This window comes from Calonectris borealis, chromosome 1, assembly GCF_964195595.1.
Source record: "Calonectris borealis chromosome 1, bCalBor7.hap1.2, whole genome shotgun sequence".
Classification (NCBI taxonomy): domain Eukaryota; kingdom Metazoa; phylum Chordata; class Aves; order Procellariiformes; family Procellariidae; genus Calonectris; species Calonectris borealis.
Window position 1 is genome coordinate 101,375,527 of NC_134312.1, and position 20,260 is coordinate 101,395,786.

At 40.4% G+C, this 20,260-nt stretch overlaps 1 protein-coding gene across 3 annotated transcripts in view; it reads left to right on the top strand.

Moving 5' to 3' along the window:
- The window catches only part of EPHA6 (EPH receptor A6), a 515,739-nt gene that overhangs the window by 239,549 nt on the left and 255,930 nt on the right, over positions 1-20,260 (top strand). Inside the window, exon 5 of one of the 3 annotated variants that reach the window (XM_075169512.1) lies at positions 13,005-13,073. The exons of the other annotated variants lie outside the window; for them this stretch is intronic. Within the exon in view, the coding sequence (XP_075025613.1) occupies positions 13,005-13,073 (69 nt within the window). The remainder of the gene's footprint in view (positions 1-13,004; positions 13,074-20,260) is intronic. 3 annotated transcript variants of the gene reach the window in all.

Genomic DNA, 20,260 nt, shown 5'->3' on the forward strand with positions numbered 1-20,260 from the left:
TCCAATCATGTGGTAGCAAAGAAGGAGGTTTTTTGGGCTCCTTTTCAATAGCCTGTCTCATTCTTGAGAAATTATCTGTCTCTGCTTGTCTCTTCTCTCCACAGCCAAAATAGTCCAGCCGTCTGTTTCTCCACTGTCTAGGTATTTTGAGCATTTCCTTGATTTAAAATCAAATATCATAATCCCCTCAAAAAGGCTTCTGTATTTTCGTGAGCATTATAAGGCAGACTGGTAGCTTGACTCAACTCAGATAACCATAGAGAATAAAACACAATTGTTGGGCTAACCCTGGAAAGATAACAGGCTGTTGCCTAGCACAAAGCTAGTTCCTGAAGGGCTGAAGTCCCAAAGGCTGTTCTATTTCTCCCTGTCCAGACCTGAATTTCTTTTCCTGTTCTTCCCCATCCTCTCTAATTTTGGCAGTAGCAAGTTAAACAAGCTCAATGCTTGGACTGTGCCAGAGTTTGGCCCTGTGAGATGGGGGGGTAAGACATACGCCCTTCATTTTTCCTACTGTGGTATATCAGCAGTTACCACAGTTTGACCTGACAGGCACATCTATCTTCTCAAATCCTCTTCTTTTGAAGAGTCAAGAGGCATTAAGAGGACTTCATTTTGATTTCGAGGCTGACATTTTGAACCTCACTTCAGACCACCTTTGCTTGAAGATTCATCTCATAGCTTATATTGAGCAGCATGGGCACAGAAAACCTCTGTTCCAGGTGACAAGCCAGCAGATGTTGGAGACTTACCCTTGAGCAAGTCAGGTTGATGGAGTGTATGCACACTTTTAGAGTGTGTGAAAGCATCCTGAAACCCCTGGAAATCTCCCAGGCTTCCCAGGGAAAAAAAAAGACTACCTTTCCATGACGGTCCTGGGACCTTTTGTGGTAGATCTCAGAGGTGTCAGAAGCATCACTAAGAGCTCCATTGCTTTAGAAATTTAGACCCACTTCTAACCATCTCCCTTCCTGATAATGTGCTGAAAAACAAAGATCCTCTTCTGTTTCCTGTTTCTCTCTACTCCATCATTTTTTTTGGACGAGTTGTCATGGTAACTGGATCCTGAGGCCAGCCTGGATCCTGGCCACTGATACTACAGAAAAGCCATGACTCAATTTACACCTACGCTACCTCCCTAGCCCAATCTTCCCATCTCTTTTTAGCTACCACTTTCCTTTGGCAGAAAAAAACTCTGCTCTTTTGGCTCTAGATGTTATCAAGAAGTTTCTTCTTTTTGTATCAAATGAAAGAGTTCTTACCCTTATTATTTCCTAGTGCTATTGGGAATGCAGGATTGACACTCATCTTCAGAAAGCCGAATGCCTATATGTGCAGGTTTATGATGATGACAATAATTGCAACACCATCATTTCAGAAGTGGCCTGGCTTGCACATAGTTACATTGTGATTACATTTTTTTCATAGAAAGAGCTCAAATGTGGTTTAGTCTATTAACATTTTCAGAACATACTCCCACCCCTTTCACCAAGATTTTTGTAGATAAAGTGGGCTAGATGTCTTCCCATACTTTGACAAGTAACTGCTGGCTGGCATGCAGCTCTGTGGAAAGCATGTAGAGCTCCATTTAATCTGCTTTCAGTCTCCAGTTCCCTCTTAGTAGTTTGACCTTAGAATACAGACCTTAAAATTGACCAGAATTTGGGGTTAGGGATGCCCACAGTGTGAATGTGCATATGAAGAATGCATCCCAAGGTGCCTCCAGTAACTAGTGGGTCGTATTCCCTTCCTTGATTCCCTCCACAATAAGCTAACCATGTTCTGGGCAGAGGCAGAGCATGGTGTGTTTCCTCCACCTCGTTGTTCAAATTGTCATTACTAGCACCTAGCAATTTTCTTCACTCACCCCAATCCATCACGATATTTCAGTGGGATGGAGAGTGGCAGGCAATAAAATGTCTCCTGGAATATAAATCGGCTCCTAATTTGTTTTTCTCTAAGCCATTATTTCTTGTGTGATGGTCTTCTCCCAGGTGTTTTAGGCCTGTCAATCAGTTGTTGCAGGCACTTGTTTTCCTTTTCCAGGTTGTGGTATCTCTGGACCTGGCAACAAAGTGAAACACCTATCAACTGTAATGCCATGTTAAACCCAAGCAAAATGCAAAGCTTGTCACAAACAAAATCTAAAACACAAACTACATTACCAGAAGGGCAAAGTGTTCTGCACCAGGATCTAGTTCAGTTCCCTGGATGTTGATGAAAGAGTGCTCTGAGCTTCCTGATCACTGGTGGAAAATCAGTTGCTGTGAGACATTGACTGATAGAATAGGGATGTCTGTGCTTCCCCTGTCACAGCAGAGTATTTTGGGACAGAACTTCTGTGCTTCAGTGCTGCCTGTATCTGCATTACAGATATTTGCCTCATAGATGTGCTTTTTGTGCTACTTTTGCTGGAAGTTACATTTACTATTTGCTCATATCCTGGAGGCAGACAGAACAAACTCACTGGCTTATTGCTTTCCAGGTGATCAGCTTGTGCAGGAGGGATTGGTTAGTTCTGCTTCATTTTTGAGCAGGTCTCAGAAGAAACTTTCTTACAACACGAGACCACGTGGCAAGCCACCAATGCTCATGCGCTGAATTTAGTCATAGGGAATTTTGTGATACCACAGGCTATATCATTATCAAATTGAGATGGACAAAACTGGACTGTAGTGCTTAAAAAAAAAAAAATAAAACCACTAGGTTACATAATAATAAATAAAAATAAAATTAAAACGCCAGTACCTGGCATACAGTGAAGAAAAATAAAATAATTTAGGCTAGTTGCTAATTTACCATAGTAAATTTAGGTTGACTGTTTTCTTAGCAGAGCAATTAATATTCTGTGCTAGTATTTACATGAAGTATCCAGGTCTCTGCCTGTACTGACAACCCCAAATCATTCCTCTCTCTCTTTCTACTGTTTCCACTGTCCTTTGATTCAGAAGACTCCATCCACTGGACCCTCCTCCCTGACGATGAATGCTTTAACCACAGGATGCATCTTCTGCAAGTTCACAATAAATTCACGATGATTTACTAGGTTAGAGAAAACACTTTCCAGTCTATGTTAGTAAGTTTCCAAATGGTTGCAAAACTAAGGGTTAGGGTTAGCTAAGGGTTAGAGTTAGCTAAGGGTTAGGGTTTATATATTATTATATATTTATTATTATTTATATTTATTATTTGATATATACTGCATCACCATCTGAACAGGCCTCCTCTGCAAATCGACAGCTGGGCATGTTAATGTACATATAAGTGCTCTCAGGAATTGTCTCATACAAAGGAAATACTGACAGTTACCAGGTGTTTGTCTCCAATTAGAAATACTAAGAAATTCTGGTTTTTTCTATTCTGTCCACTCTATCCTGGGTAGAGTCCACAGTCAGTAAAAGGCTGCATTTTTTCTTGTAACACCTTTTTGCCTTTGAAGCCCAAGAGAAACCGTCAGTCATTTGTTTGGGTCAGTTCTATCTTTGTGTGCATTGCTTGAACTTAATGCAGCAAAGAAGTAGAGAAAAAGGTAACTCCATGTCCCTTCAATTATTTTAGCGGACTGAGATGAGTGAAAGTAAGATAGAAGCCATGGCACATTGCATCTGAAATAATGTTCAATTTGTTATAGCATATTAAATCCTGGCCACTGCCCTACTAACATTGGAAGCTGATGGTACGCTTGCCAGACTTGCCCTGCCACTAGGAGGATGCCATCATCTGCTAGCAATATCAGTTTCATTCCATGTTTCTGGTTAGTGCATAAAAGGCTTGCCCAGTAGAATGGCAATTGTGAAGTTTATCTAAAATCACTCACTTCAGCAGTGAGTTGTTTGGTATTAAGTAATGAAGGATGTATTTCATAAAATATAATACTTAATAAAACAAAAAACAGCACTAACTTATCAAAACGTGAGTCCAAATAGTAATTCGGAAGCAACAGCCCACTCCTATGAAACTGATCATTAGCTCTCCATCATCGCTTTGAATGTGTGGGCATCGTATTTTTTTATTTAAACAATGTGCCAACTGCAGGCTGTGCTAAAATGCATAACCATCCGTTGCAACAGCTTGTCTGGCTGGCTGTGCATAAATTGCGGTAATTCCAGCTGCTTTCTCACTCCACTGTGTATCAAACACCTCACCTTTGCTTCTGTATGTTTTATACAAAAGCTGAGATGGCTGATACTGTTAGTGGTTATTGAAATATTTTTGTAGGCAAACAGACACCTCTGCCTTGGGGATTGTCTTGGGGGTTTCAGAGTCTTCCCTTATCTATGCAGAGGATAACACAAAAAAGTATCTCTTCATCTTCTTATGGTTTAGGGGTGGCTTTAGAAATCTGGGCAAACTTGCATACATAGACTCAAGGAGCCATTGCCAAAGGTATTGCTGTTGTTTATGGTGTGAAGGGAGTTCCTCCTTTTTAGCTGTTTTTGAAAAGTCAAGTTACTTTTTGAATTCTAGCACTTTGCTACTGGCTATGAGAACGGATAACCCAAGAATCTTGATGGTTCCTCAGCTTTGCCTCAGCAGTGGTGCAGTGTCTCCCCAGCCTGCCTCCCAGGCTCCTTGACAGTTATTGAAGAGGATGGGAAAGGCACTATTTACGTCTTTCACCTCTCTCCTTAGCTGGCTAAGTCACATTGTCCTGAATAGCGCTCTCATCTTCATGGCTACGGTACCGATATCAAAGCGAGCTGTTAGAAATTCAGACAAGGTCTCCTCTTGCTTGCTTGCTAGAGGTATTTTGACTGCTACTCGTCAGGATTCAGGGACAATATGTCTGTCTTTGCCCAATGTCCTGACGTGTCAATGCACCTGATGAGCATCAGCATCAAGAACAAGAAGGTGGTTGCAGCCGTAATGCAGTATCGGCACAGGCTGAAACTCCAGTTTTTCACAAACACCACAGGAGTCCTTTCCTCTGCCTTGCTGCAACAGCGATAGCTAATAGGGACTCTTTTCTAAAAGCTCTTGCAGAAATCTTTTCTTTCTGAATTGAGAATTGGAGTTTAAAATTCCTCCTCAAATGAGTTGGAAGCAGTTCTGAGTTCTGAGTTCTTGTGGGCTCCTCATGGAAACGTGCAATTTGAGTTTTCAACTAACCTGTTGGGAAACCTTTCAAAATACAGCTCCTGCTTCAGCCTGTTGGGGAGGGATGCTGAAAGCAGTGCCAGCAACACAGCGAGAGAGTACAAGAAGGAGCACAAATGTTGCTGAGGTGGCTTACCTAGCGTGACCAGTATGAACTTTTGGTATTTACATTAATGTTTACGATTAATTTTTTCCTAACCTCCTGCTCAGCCCTTCAGTGGAAAGGCTGACGTTGCGATCTGGAAGCTGATATTGCTGGGTTTGATTAGATTATAGGGAATGGAGATTTTTCATCTTCCCACACCTCTTGCCAATTAAGATTAAGAGTCTCATAGTTGATTCAAATCTCATTATTCCACAAACATTGTTAAGATTGCATGTACTTCAGTTTTGCATTAGAAAGGAGTCTATAAAGAAGCAGCTCTAATATTATGGATGAAATTTTAAAGACTTAATTGGGATCATGAAGGAGGTACTAGAAGCATTATGAAGCCTAACACTTTATGTACCATTGAACAGAGGTTGCTTCCAGTTTTATATTTCTGCAATATTAAAACTCACAGACATCCCCTTTCTGTTGGCTTTTTTCTGTTCTTATATTTCTTGATTGCTGTGTTAAGTCCTTTTTCTGTCTGTATTCAAAGAGGGTCTGAGCTCATTGCTTTCTTCCAAATATTAAAAAGTGACTGGGAGTCTAACTGACAGGCCTCTTTGTGTGATGTTTGTATGCCTTGAAGGTTTAGCTCTGCTATATAAAAGAGACTGATTTGGATCCATTCTGCAAGTGCAGTATTTATAATATATGGTGGAAGAAAGGGGGAGGAGGACGGAGAGAGCTTGTAATTAATTCCTATTTATTATAAGTAGTGTAGATTATAGATCTGTAGCATGAGCTGATATCAAGCATAATATCAGAGATGTGTATGTTTTCCCAGACCAATACAACCTGTAAATGAAATTACCTGTAACTCCAGTCTTATGCCTTTCTTAATCAGACTGCCAATCAAGTTCCTCTCTGTCAGCTGTGATAGATTTGAAATGTGTACATGCAAATTTATAACTGAGATGAGACTACTCATATTCATTTCCATTTTTGACCTAAGCTGGTGCTTCCTTTGACCCCTAAAACATTTCTCATTTTAAGAATTACAAATCTAATATGAAGAGGTGGATTGTTATTTCCTATCCTTAGGTAATATAAGAGAATCTTCTCATTTAGCTCTTCAGAAGGGACAGGCGAGGAAGGAGAGGTGGTGGGGTAGCCCTGTGTGTTAGGGAGTGCTTTGGCTGTCTAGAGCTCAATGGTAGTGATGATGAGGTCGAGTGCTTGTGGTTAAGGATGAGGGGGAAGGCCAACAAGGCAGATATCCTGCTGGGAGTCTGTTACAGACCACCTAGCCAGGACGAGGAGGCAGACGAAATATTCTACAAGAGGCTGGCAGAAGTCTCCCAGTCGCTAGCCCTTGTTCTCGTGGGGGACTTCAACTTTCCGGACGTCTGCTGGAAATACCACACGGCAGAGAGGAAACAGTCGAGGAGGTTCCTGGAGTGTGTGGAGGATAACGTCCTGATGCAGCTGGTAAGCGAGCCCACCAGGGGAGATGCCTCGCTTGACCTGCTGTTCACGAACAGAGAAGGACTGGTGGGAGATGTGGTGGTCGGAGGCCGGCTTGGGCTTAACGACCATGAAATGGTTGAATTCTCGATACTTGGTGAAGTAAGGAGGGGGGCCAGCAAAACCGCTACCTTGGACTTCCGGAGAGCGGACTTTGGCCTGCTCAGGACACTGGTCGAGAAGGTCCCTTGGGAGACAGTCCTGAAGGTCAAAGGGGTCCAGGAAGGCTGGACGTTCTTCAAGAAGGAAGTCTTAAAGGCGCAGGAGCGGGCTGTCCCCATGTGCCGCAAGAAGAATGGGCGGGGAAGGCGACCGGCCTGGCTGAACGGGGAGTTCTGGCTGGGACTCAGGAAAAAAAGGAGAGTTTATCACTTGTGGAAGACGGGGCAGGCAACTCAAGAAGAGTACAGGGATCTCGTTAGGTCGTGCAGAGTGGAAATTAGAAAGGCAAAAGCCCGGCTAGAACTCAACCTGGCCACTGTCGTGAGAGACAACAAAAAATGCTTTTATAAGTATGTTAATGACAAAAGGGGAGCCAAGGAGAATCTCCATCCTCTACTGGATGCGGGGGGGAACGTTGCCACCAAGGATGAGGAAAAGGCTGAGGTACTCAACGCCTTCTTTGCCTCAGTCTTTAGTAGTCAGAGTGGTTATCCTCAGGGTACTCAGCCCCCTCAGCTGGAAGACAAGGACGACGAGCAGGATAAACCCCCCATAATTCAAGAGGATGAAGTTAATGACCTGCTACGCCACCTGGACGCTCACAAGTCTATGGGGCCGGATGGGATCCACCCGAGGGTACTGAGGGAGCTGGCGGAGGAGCTTGCCGAGCCGCTTTCCATCATTTACCAGCAGTCCTGGTTAACTGGGGAGGTCCCGGACGACTGGAGGCTCGCCAATGTGACGCCGATCTATAAGAAGGGCCGGAAGGAGGATCCGGGGAACTACAAGCCGGTCAGCCTGTCCTCGGTGCCGGGGAAGATCATGGAGCGGTTGGTTTTGAGGGTGCTCACGAGCCATGTCCGGGACAACCAGGGGATCAGGCCCAGCCAGCACGGGTTCATGGAAGGCAGGTCCTGCTTGACCAACCTGATCTCCTTCTATGACCAGGTGACCCGCCTAGTGGATGAGGGAAAGGCTGTGGATGTGGTCTACTTGGACTTCAGTAAAGCCTTTGACACTGTCTCCCACAGCATTCTCCTAGAGAAGCTGGCGGCTCACAGCCTAGACAGGTACACTCTTCGCTGGGTAAAAAACTGGCTGGACGGCCGAGCCCAGAGAGTTGTGGTCGACGGAGTTAAATCCAGTTGGCGGCCGGTCACGAGCGGTGTTCCCCAGGGCTCAGTACTGGGGCCGGTCCTGTTCAATATCTTTATCAATGATCTGGACGAGGGGATCGAGTGCTCCCTCAGTAAGTTTGCAGATGACACCAAGTTGGGCGGCAGTGTTGATCTGCTTGAGGGTAGGAAGGCTCTGCAGAGGGACCTGGACAGGTTGGATCGATGGGCCAAGGCCAATTATATGAGGTTCAACAAGGCCAAGTGCCGGGTCCTGCACTTCGGCCACAACAACCCCAGGCAACGCTACAGGCTTGGGGAAGAGTGGCTGGAAAGCTGCCCAGAGGAAAAGGACCTGGGGGTGCTGATTGACAGCCGGCTGAACATGAGCCAGCAGTGTGCCCAGGTGGCCAAGAAGGCCAACGGCATCCTGGCCTGTATTAGGAATAGTGTGGCCAGCAGGAGTAGGGAGGTGATCGTGCCCCTGTACTCGGCACTGGTGAGGCCGCACCTCGAATACTGTGTTCAGTTTTGGGCCCCTCACTACAAGAAGGACATGGAGGTGCTGGAGCGTGTCCAGAGGAGGGCAACGAAGCTGGTGAAGGGCCTGGAGCACAAGTCTTATGAGGAGCGGCTGAGGGAACTGGGGTTGTTTAGTCTGGAGAAGAGGAGGCTGAGGGGAGACCTCATCGCGCTCTACAACTACCTGAAGGGAGGTTGTAGTGAGGTGGGTGTTGGTCTCTTCTGCCAAGTAACTAGCGATAGGACGAGAGGAAATGGCCTCAAGTTGCGCCAAGGGAGGTTTAGATTGGATATTAGGAGAAATTTCTTTACTGAAAGAGTGGTCAGGCCTTGGACCAGGCTGCCCAGGGAAGTGGTTGAGTCACCATCCCTGGAAGTATTTAAAAGACGTGTAGATGAGGCCCTTAGGGACATGGTTTAGTGGACATGGTGTGTTGGGTTGACGGTTGGACACGATGATCTTAGAGGTCTTTTCCAACCTTAATGATTCTATGATTCTGTGATTCTATGATTTTAATCAATGTTTACGCTTCATAACAAAAAAAGTTACTGTATCACATAAACGGCATTATGCATCATCAAATGGAAAGATCTTCATTTGGTTTCTTTGAGTTTTCAAATGAACTTTATTTCAGAAAACTTATACAAATTATGAGGAGCAGAAACAATTCCTATTTGTAGCATGTGTAGCATGATGAAGACTCCAGTCTCACCCAGAGCTCCAGATACTCTAAGATGCAGATTCAGCCTGTGATGCAATGGGATCAAAGTCTGGTCTATTTTATACTTCCCAGGGAACAAAGCACTCCTCTGTTTTTGATAGCACCTGATCAAGATGCACACATGCTTTCACTGAGTAATCATATAAATATATTTTTTGTATAAAAATACAGGGAACAGTTGCTGTCTTATGGGACCTTTTCAAATTGGGAACTCAGAGTCTATTTATCCATGGTCCTAGCCTTAAACAGCACTGATAATAATTCACACTAACAGCTAGAAGAAATTGAAGAGACAGGCAGAAAAGGCACAAGATAATATTTTGAAACAAAGCAACAGGAAAACAATTTTTTTAACTCCCAATTACAATGAATGGTTTTTTTGTGCATTCATTAAAGAATTTCAGTAAAGAATATATCTGGGGTATTATGCCCCGATACTTATAAAACCAGAATGAGTAGAGGAGGAAAGAAGATTCTGGAATAATTGCGGAAGGAGAGGGTGGATAAAGCAGCCTGGGAGGCAAGAAAGGTCATCATGGTAGACAAGAAAAATTTCAAATTCTTGAAATGAAACCAAAAAGGAAGCGAATAAAACAAGTGATCCATGGTGTCACTCTAAAGTACGTGGTGTTTGAAATAAATCTGGAAATTGCTAAGCAAAGCCAACATTTATCTATTACGAAGGAATACAGAGTATGTGATCATAGTGGTAGTTACCAATGACCATACAGTGCAATTAAAATAACTAAGTTATAACTAAAAAACTCTCTAAATGCTGTGCCAAAGGGGTGACAAATACTTATATATTTTTCTAAAACGAAACATTATATGATATGCATATTTGTGATTTTATATATTAATTGAAAATGTAGATGGCAAGTGTAAGTTACAGTATTGTGGCTGAGTTTGTTAACAGAGGCGGCCATTTGTCCCTGTCCAGTTTTCTATCCAAAAATGAGTCTATTGAATAAAAACAGTATAGTATCAAAGAAGTATGCCAAGTGGTACAGTCCATTGTTATTTTTTTGATAAACACAGATCACTGAATTTTACAGTTCAAAATACTGAACAATGATAGCAGTAGTATCTCATTTACTCTCAGAATTGCAGACCCTGACCTTTGTCTCCCAGTCATTTTGTTCACAGTACGATAAACGTGAATATAAGTGGAAAAAAAAGGTGAAAATTGACTGCATACAAGCAATCTGCCATCCCCAATTGCGAAATAAATGTAATGTTAACTGCTATAAGACTAAGACACAAGCAGGGTCCACAGTTCAGTGGGTGAGTGGTAACTCTCTTGCTTCCTGTCATGTGTCTACACCCCAGTTTGAGTAGCAGATATTTATGAACTCCAAAACTAACTGTTCTGTAGGCTTCTTAATGAGTATTTAAAAGCTGAAATAGAGTTAAACATCAGAAAAATTAAATTCACAATCTAATGAGAAATGGGGATGCAGCATCAGCAGTTGTCAGTGTTGTAGTCTATGTAACCCTAATTTTGCACTTATTTTTCTTTTTAAGGATTATTCCAGATATGTCTGATCATCTGTTAAATATTTAAAATTATAGAGAGAGAATACATATATTCTAGATATATAAAATTTGTTGCCAGTTTTTTTTAAATGTATGATTGCCCTGAAATGCTACCAATAATACATATGCATGTTACAAAATTTAAACATTTTGTTTTTAGAATTAAAATTGACTGTCATGTGAATTTACATATTCAAAAAAATCAGGATACCATAGCTACACAGTCCTACTTGACTTATGCCAGTAACTTAAAGAAGAACCTTCAAGCTAAACAATCTGTAGTTAAAAGGTCAATTTTATGCCAAATATCTGTCTGACTGTATGTTTGCAGCTGTGGGGAAGTGTCAAACTGGAAAAAAAAGAAAAGAGTAAATCCAGTTGTAGACTGACCTGTTGGTGCTGGTTACTGTTCTGCGGTGTTTGGCTCTCCATTTAAGTAGCTACAGCCCTACCTGGCCTGTGACTCGTGAGGGCCTTGCACCTCTGGTCAGGGTAATTAGCTGGGTGACCCTGTCTCTGCTACAAGGTTGCTAGAAGACCTCGAGCAAAGTCACATTGACTTCTTTAAGCTTAAGGTTTTGGTTGGGATTTTTTGAGGATGGGGATAATGATTTTTATTTCCTTTGAAAAGCACTTAACACTGTAGTGTGCACCCAATATAGCTGAAAACTAGAAATAAGCTACTCTGGTACTTCTTCAGCAAACCCGGGAAACATTCAGATTGTATGCAGAATGAGTATGTTTTTATAGTAATACTTACCTTTGTTCTTATGCTCAAATTTCTCTATCCATACCAGAAGTCTTATTGGAGGGAGCATTTTTCACATCAACCTGGTTATTTGAGAACTCATATTAAATTCATGGTTCATCCCTGTGATATTCCTGTGAAATATCTTAGTATGTTCAGTAGAAATACTTAACTCTGATACTTGTCATCAATCATGTGAAATATTCTAGACACAAGGATTGAAGATATATCCTACATAACTACTTTGGTGAAACACAAATTAGAAACCCTGTTCTGCTAAAGGGCACCTTCATGATTTCTGTTTTATTAAAATGGGGTTGGATTTGCATCACCAAAGGGTTTAGTTATTCCTATCTTATAAGGCCAATAGAGGACTTTTTGAGACAATATTCAGAGCTTTCCCTTGGATTACCAAGGCATTGGCTATGTATTGAAATTCATACGAATCCAAATGCAGCAGTGGTGATGGGTTTGGAGAAGTTGGCAATGTTTGGTTATGAAATAAAATAATTACAAGAATGTTGATATCAAGACTACTAGGCAATTTGTCTGCTGACTTCTCTCCGTTGCATTTTACATAAATATATATATATATATAAAAACAAGAATAACAAAACAGAAATGCAGGCACCCCCTGTACAGATCATTCAAGTATGTGACTGAGCTGACAAAGACTTACTGAACAAAAGTTTCTATTTTGTTATTTCTTCTATTGTTACTGTTACTATTCATCTGTCTACACTATCTACACTACTCTCTGCCATTGCATGTAATACTAATAATTTGTAAGTTTTAGTCTACGCTTTATGCAAACATAAAACTTTAAAGCATGTATTTTTTTTTAAATTGACTGTTTCTAACAAAATGGTTTAATATTGTTTGCTTACCTGTCATTCATTGGTAGGACAAGGTTGCAGTTCTTACAAAAATCCAAGGCTTCACCTAAACATTGCTTTGCACTATTCTATAGACAGTATTCCTGCTGTAGCAAAAGCAACATGCAGTATATTCAGTGGGGATAGTCGTAAATGTGTCTGTACATATGTAAATACAATTCAATAATTATTATAATTTGGGGCTAAGTACTGCAAGTGGTTCTACGTGTATGCTGGGAAAACGGAAAGGAAAAGGAAAGCCTGAGTGGACTAATTACAGAATTTTGTGTGTTGCTTCCATGGCAAAATTGGCTGGAACTAAGACACAGGAAAACTAATTAGATGAATGTAGTTGCTCTTACTCTGATCATTAGTTGTAATTAAGAAACAATTTTATGAAAGATTGACAGGAATATTTGATAACACAAAAATAAAGACCTTTTGTGTGGAAATCAATGGTGGTATGGCCAGTGAAGTTTCTGAGAGCAGAATCTATCATTAAAAGTGCCTGTATTTTATAGGCAGACACCACTTGTGAAGTAAATTAAAAAAAAAAGAAAGAAAACAGAACCTACAGTTCTTTTAGTCTAAAATATCATCTGCTTCTGATAGATAGGGACATAAACTGGACATTTAAATGGATGGAGAAATTCTATAGTATAATGTATGGACTGCAAGTTGGTGAGCTTTATTAAAATCTTTTTATGTGATACATTAACAGCCAGATTGGTGATCAGTATTTGAATATTGTGTATGTTGCTGACATGAAATGTGACTTTATTCAGAAGTACCACATTGTGTTACTCCACGTCTTACAAAAATGATAGAATAGCATAAAATTACGTAACATTTAGTACAGTAATGTAAAAGATACAAAGGTGTTTGAAATAATTTTTAATAACCAAGAAGATTATTTTCCTGCTTGGAAGCACTCAGAGATAATACAAAAGAAAATAGTATTTGGTTCCCACAGAAGCACGAGCGCTTCATTTTCAGTGTTACTAAATGTGGTAAATCAGAGCTGAAATAGTTTGGGAGTCACTAATCATGTTTGGTGTTTGAAAATCAAGCTTGTGAGTTTTTCTACAAACAGGTCAAAAAGGATTCTGTTCTAAAGACCAAATGCCTGATTTTATAAGAACATTTCAGCATTTTTTGCATTAGAAATTGCACACCTATACAATTACCTATCTGTTTTCTGGGCATTTATATATTTCCTGTGATTACAGTAATTTTGCTTGTATGCACAAACTCCTGACTTGTACATGCAAATAAAGCAGGGGCATAAATAAATTGAACATACAAATCCATACTTAAATGTGCAATCTTGGTAACCATAATTAAAAATGTAAGCATATTTTTAAGTCTCTCCTTTTAAAAATTGGATGTTATAAAGTATTTCTTAAAGTGGGTTAGATTGTATTCTCATTGCTATGATTTCTTGCTAATTATAATAGTGTAAAAGAGACAGTTACACAGAGAAGAAAAAAAAAGAATTGCATAGCTTTAGCTGATCTATTATAAAAGAAATTGGTCTTGTGAAAGTTGTGAACCCAAAAAATGAGCATTGAGATCTTAAATCATTAAAAACTACAGTCTTATAATAAGGCCATAACAAGAAATGGTATCCTTATAAATAGCGACTGCACTATTCTTCAGATTTTTATTGTTAATAACTGCCTGTAAGAATATTACATTCCTTCAAGGTATGCCTTCTCTAGAAAGCTGTTCCACAGTTTTGTAATAAAGTAATAAGTCATGTCAGGGAGAGCTTTAGTAGGCTTTCAGTGTACACCTTCAGTGTGTTCTGAGGCATGAAGCCAAGTGCCATTAATTATTTGAGAAGTGTGCTGGTAACTTACTATTCTTGCACAGAAAATCAGTCTGACATAATGCCAGCCAACAAATGTCATAGCAACAACTAGCAGGCTGGAAGTTTTGGTACTTGTCAAAAGTTGAAACCTTACAGCTTCAGAAAAATTGCTTCCAAAAAAAGCACCCGCAAAACAAATGAAATAATTGCTATCATAGAATTAATTAACCCAGGCTAGCAGATTCATTTGTTACAGACAGAGAAAAGTGCATCTGCAGATTCAAATGGCCTGTTCTTGCACACAGAATAGAGAAATCCATGATGAACTGCCTAACATACATACAGAGTTGAAAACAGAAAGGTTTTCATACTAGGGGGAGGAAGACAGAAGAAAAAATGGGGAGAAGGATAAGAGAGAAGTATGAGTTTGTAGTATCAGTAGAAGGGACAGAGAGGAAGAATCACATGTATATGGTAGCATTTGATAAAGGATATCATAAGATTGACAAACTGCTCTCTATATATCAAAAATTTTTGTACATATATCTAGTAAGAAAGCACTTTAAATTTTGTACATATATCTGGTAGGAAGCACTTTCAATCCTAATAGCAGGAGGTATTTTCCTAGCATTTAGTTATTATGCTCAGATCAAGAGACAATGATTTTATAACTGTTATCACCACTCTCAGAGAGCTCTTTTTTAACATTCCAATAGAGAAAAATCTTTTTGGAAACCAACACCACATTGGCCACTATCTGAACGTATTTACGATACTGGAAAAAACCTTACAAGCAATATAACAGATACTTACTTGAACAAGACAACAAAGCTAGCCATGCAACTCTGAATTGGGAGATCCATCTTTTTACAATTATTGTGACAACAGAAGGGAAAAAAGAAGGAAAAGAGGAGGCCACGGCTTAAATGGGCTTGACCATTTATTCAGTCCCTATGCTAGCACCAGCATTGCAGAGCAATCGTCTGCTGTGGGTTTGCATTCCTTGTGATTGTGAAAGATACACAAATGAGCACTGCCTTACAGAAATACTGCTTTCACTTTTATGATGTAGAGATAGATAATGTGCAAAAGGAATTAGCCACAAAATGGATCTGATATCTGCAGACCATTTTTTTCTCTTGCAGAAAGAAATATTTGATACAGTCTAATGCCCGTTTGCAGTGTCTTCTGATAAGGTAGAGTCCTCAACTGTACATAAGAGTGTAAACATTTCTGTGAAACAGAAGCCTTCGTGGCCTTCCAAGTTGGACTAATTCCTCTTGAAATAATATGGAAAAAATCCAGCAAACACAGGTTCCTTCCGCAGTTATAAGAAATAATATTTCTTACTGCTGTTTTTCAGACTTCTCTTTTGTAGTGTTCACTGCAGTGTTGAGACGCTTATCACACTCCTGCCTTATCCCCCCCCCTTCCAGCTACAACTGTAGCCTAACCACTAATTCAACTTTCCTTTATGAAAAGCAATTTTTATACGCTGAACAGCTCCCAGCAATGTTAAATAAACTACTCCCTATGTGTGTTATGCTGTGGTGTCCTTGGTCTAACACATTTTCTTCATTTCCATGTAGTCTGAGGACTACAGCAGCAACAGTTTCCTCCTTTTATTTTTCGAAGTGGTAAAGAAACCTACAGAAGAATGTCCTCTTCAAAAATGCAAGGAGGGATGTGCCACTGCAACATGCATCACATAGGAGTAGACATGCTCCACTTGCTTTAGAGTGCACAAATTCTTCCATTTGGCCTTGACTTGTGCATCTACAGTGAACTAAACATGTTAATTAGAAGTTATTAAAGTTCACCTAGAGATTCAAGCATTCTCTCCACTATTCTGATATGTGCCAGTGAGCTTTCCTGACTAGTGCTGGCTACTGAAGTATGCTGCTCCTTTCTGGTCCTTTGTGTTACGAGTTCCCAAATAAGCCAGGGCAGCTGAGTAGAGGAATACTTCTTCTACCCTAGAGATACCCTGCAGTGAAGATGCTAGGGTGTTGACTATTACAGCTGATTATCCAGTATTTCAGTTTTCAGGATTTTGCATAGTTGCAGAATGCTCCTTGGCATTGACGTTGTTGCAGGTCACTCAGATACCAGCTTTTTACTGGACAGGACTGAAGGAATGAAGAATGTCTTTTTGTAAAAATAAAGCTTTGCAATAATGGAACAATGATTAAAAAGTAATAAAATGCATTATTAAGATTATACTTTAAAATGAAGAGTTTTTACAGCTGCCGTGAACAGATTTGGGGACTCAGTGAGTAACTTCTGCCATTTACTCCAGTGCTGCATTGCCCTGAAGTGTTCTCAGGCTTACATTTCTCCTGCTTTTCTAGTAAAAGGTGGTTACGGGAGATGCTGGCGATGGCTGCTTGGAGATGCAATGATCTTTTCCTTTCATTCTTTTCCTGCAGACTTTCCTGATGCCAGGAGTATGCACTAGTATACTGCAGGAAATAACTTCCCTTCTTTTTCACTGCTATCACGTTCCTTGATTACCATTTCTATTGTGTGACTTAATTAGCCTGACTAATTTCTTTTGTTCACTATCTTCCTAAAACACAGTGATGTTCCTTTAAAAATTATGCAGTGTAGAAAATAGTATTCATACCGTCTCCTTTACAGATTTATGAAGTCTGTCTAATTGTGGATTTTCTATGGGGTCTATCCATAAAATATCAGCAGAAATAAAAACTGATTTGGGTATGGAGCAGTGCATTAGAATATGTGTAGTTCCCACCTCAAACAATTTATTAGATTTCAGGGATCCCCACAACAGAGCGAGCAGCACAAAGCAGCGAAAAATAGTTGCTTGCCTCTTCAGGGAGGTGCATCCTGTTGTTTCTGTCTCTCTTCTTCCATCACTAATAAAGTACCCCAGTCTTCCAGTCATTTTTGTCACTTGCCTTTTCTGTGAGACATCTTGACTTTTTGTCCTTCCCAATTCCACAAATATAACCGTACTGTATTTTTATTCTGTGGCTAATAACAGCCTGCCTATGTATTATTGGTGCTTTGCACATCGTGGAGACAACTTCAAGACAGTGTGCCAGGTGAGGACCTTCCAGCATCAGTGTCCCTGCCAGAAACTGCTGACAGAGATCAGCAAAAGCTATGGAAACTAGGGGCTGTATTCTACCTTTACCAATTAATAAGAGGTCTTTATGGCCACGTACGGTACATTTACAGTACATTTAGGCACATAGGTTTTCATTGCATGGAGGAATCGGAGATCATTGCCACTATAAATAGTGAAACAGCTTTGGTGGTCCTGCTTGAAAATTTTGAGCCAAAGTTTGCAAAGGTCATGTGTGGGTTTTTTAATACTGGTTCCTTGCGATAATGCCAGTAATGCAGCGCTGCAGTAACGTGGTAATGCAGACTCTGTGCAGTTAAAAACTGGAGTCTTCCCATTCTAATAGCTTCCGTTTTTTACCTAGGCAGCCTTTTTATTGACTCAGATGCCAGAACCAAATATGTTTCTCTCAAATCACTGACACATCTTCACTAGTCAGAGGATAATCACTAATTTCTTCCAGACGTATCTAAGTGGCATGAAAGCTGCTTTTGTTTTGAATGCGAAAAGCGAAGTTTAATAAGATAGTTTGTTTTCACACTGCAAAAGCTATTTCAGTCACCTCAGTGGCAAACAAGGTGTTTCTCTTTGTTGTTATCAGAAGTCTTTAGTTGCCAACTTAAAAGTCTTTGAGAAGTAGCTGACAGCACCTTAAGAAGTGCAGTATTCACCTGTGCTGTGTAGTACAGATCCCAGCTCTTTGATGAGCTATTGAATTGTATCTAGTATGACAGGCAGTGATAAAATTAATATCATTGACTGTTCTCCTTGTCTGTGTGAATTTTTTGGATAAACCAGATTCTTTAAAAACATGGTATGTGACCTGAATCATTACTCAAGTTATTGTATTGCAACTAATGTTTTATACAGAGAAAAACTGCATTGATGTGAACTGAAAATACTGTTTGATATATAACAATTATCTCTTTTGTAATTTCTTCTAATCATTTTAATAAACAACCTCAATAGAATATTGAAATATGGGAATGACAGAAAATAAGTCACTGGGGAAAAAAAAGAATTCTCACAAAGAGAAAGAACAATTAATTTCATTTACCTGTCTTGAGGTAGTTATACTTGAGGAAGCAGCCTTATACTTGCCTCTTTTCCTTTTCTCTCCCTTGTTCCTCCCCAAAGTCAAGGGTGTGAGTAATGCTCTCACCTGTTCTCCACCTCAAAGAACAGAAATATTAGAGAGCAGAAGATACTGGCAAGAGAAGAGATTGACTGGAGCATACAAACACAGATGCATTTAAGTGCATGCCAAAGCACACAGAAATATAATCGATCATATTTACCACAAACAAAAAGGAAAAGCAGTCTATTGTCCCCCAAAAGTTGGGTCATTCTGTCACTAAGTTTCCTAGGGGTGTGTGTTTTCCCCTTTTTACCATCTGTAGGAACCAAACCAAACTAGAGCCTTGCTTTCTTGATACATGATGTCTTTTATTCTTGTGGTTTCAACTAACCAGCATGTTCCATAATTTATAATCTGTCGTGGCTGGTCTTCCTCCAACGGGTACTTCATGATGTCTCATGTTTCTAGCAGCTCCTCCTGCATAGTGTCGCTGTCAGTTTGAACATGACCCAAAGTGAATCCCCTCTCTTTTCTCACAGTGTATTCATGACTGAATAAAACAAGGATCATGTGAAGAAAGAAAAGACACTAGATTACTTAATCAGGTAGTACTCACATTCAGAGGTTGTCATCATAGCTTCATTGTCCTAATTCTGTAATATCCTAATCTTGACTTTGTGATCATATTCTGCCTTTTGTAATATACAACGTGCATCTTCTGTTACATTCTTTTCTCTTGTTCTTTTCTATATACTTTTACTAAAATATAAATTAATTAAAATAATATTATAGTTCCTTGTTTCTGCACAGTGATAGAATAGAGCAGGCCTTATTGGACTGCTCTTTTTATAAAGTGATCAGATATCAGAGGGGTAAGAGAACTTTAAAATTTGGCATAATTGACAGAATATAACCAATATGAAAGATGTCAGTCTCATAGTGCATAAGTGGGTTTCAGTAAGCAATTTAAAAAAATGTATGAGGTGGAAAAGCATAGCAAATTATGTGTTTCAGAAAGATTAAAACACCTCTTCCACAGCTACTGATGGTTGCCATTCACTGTAAATGACAACAGAGTCTTCTCTATTTTAATTTGATTGATGAGTTCTCAGCAAGCTATAAAAATCCTATTTTCATGAGAAATGTCTTCCCACACACAGAGCAACGAGTGTCAGACATACCTAAAAGTTGCTCCTAAGTTTGCTTTGGACTCCCTTACTTTAACTAACTTGATAACAGTCGATTCAGATGTTGTAGAACTGAAACAACTGAAAACTGGAATCAACTTCTTTCTTTCACAATGCCATGCTCCTACAGAGCAGTGAGAATGCCCCTTTTTTTAAAGCATCAAGGTTTATGACCAGGAAGATTAGCACCACATTTGCATTTTCCAGATTTCCTGTCGGTACATCATACCCCGCCACAGGCTGGGGAAGGACTTAATATCCATAACAGTCTTGAGCAGTAAAAACTCTTCTGCAAGAAAGCCCACAACTGCATTTTGTAGTAATCAACCCATGACCTTATTTACTGGACTGGGCAGTTCAAAAGATCCTTAAAAACACTGTCCCATCCAGCGTGAGATGAAGCCCTCGCTCCTCACTGCCTGAATAATGCCGCGAGACCAGGTCCTGCGGCCCGCCAGCCTACAGACAGGTCAGTCTTCGTCTGCTTTCCCCTGGATTTGGAAATGTGTCCGGTTTCCCAGGTGGATCTCAGTGAAGCATGGCTTTCTCAGCACTTGCTATAATATATATCCAGCTATTGGTTTAGGTTGTTGGGGCACCACAGGGGCCGGTAGTGGCAGGGGCTCCCCAGGGGTGGCCAGGCAGGGCCTGGCAGCCAGGGCCTGACCCACCACCTTGGGCCTTTGGTGGTGGGCCGGG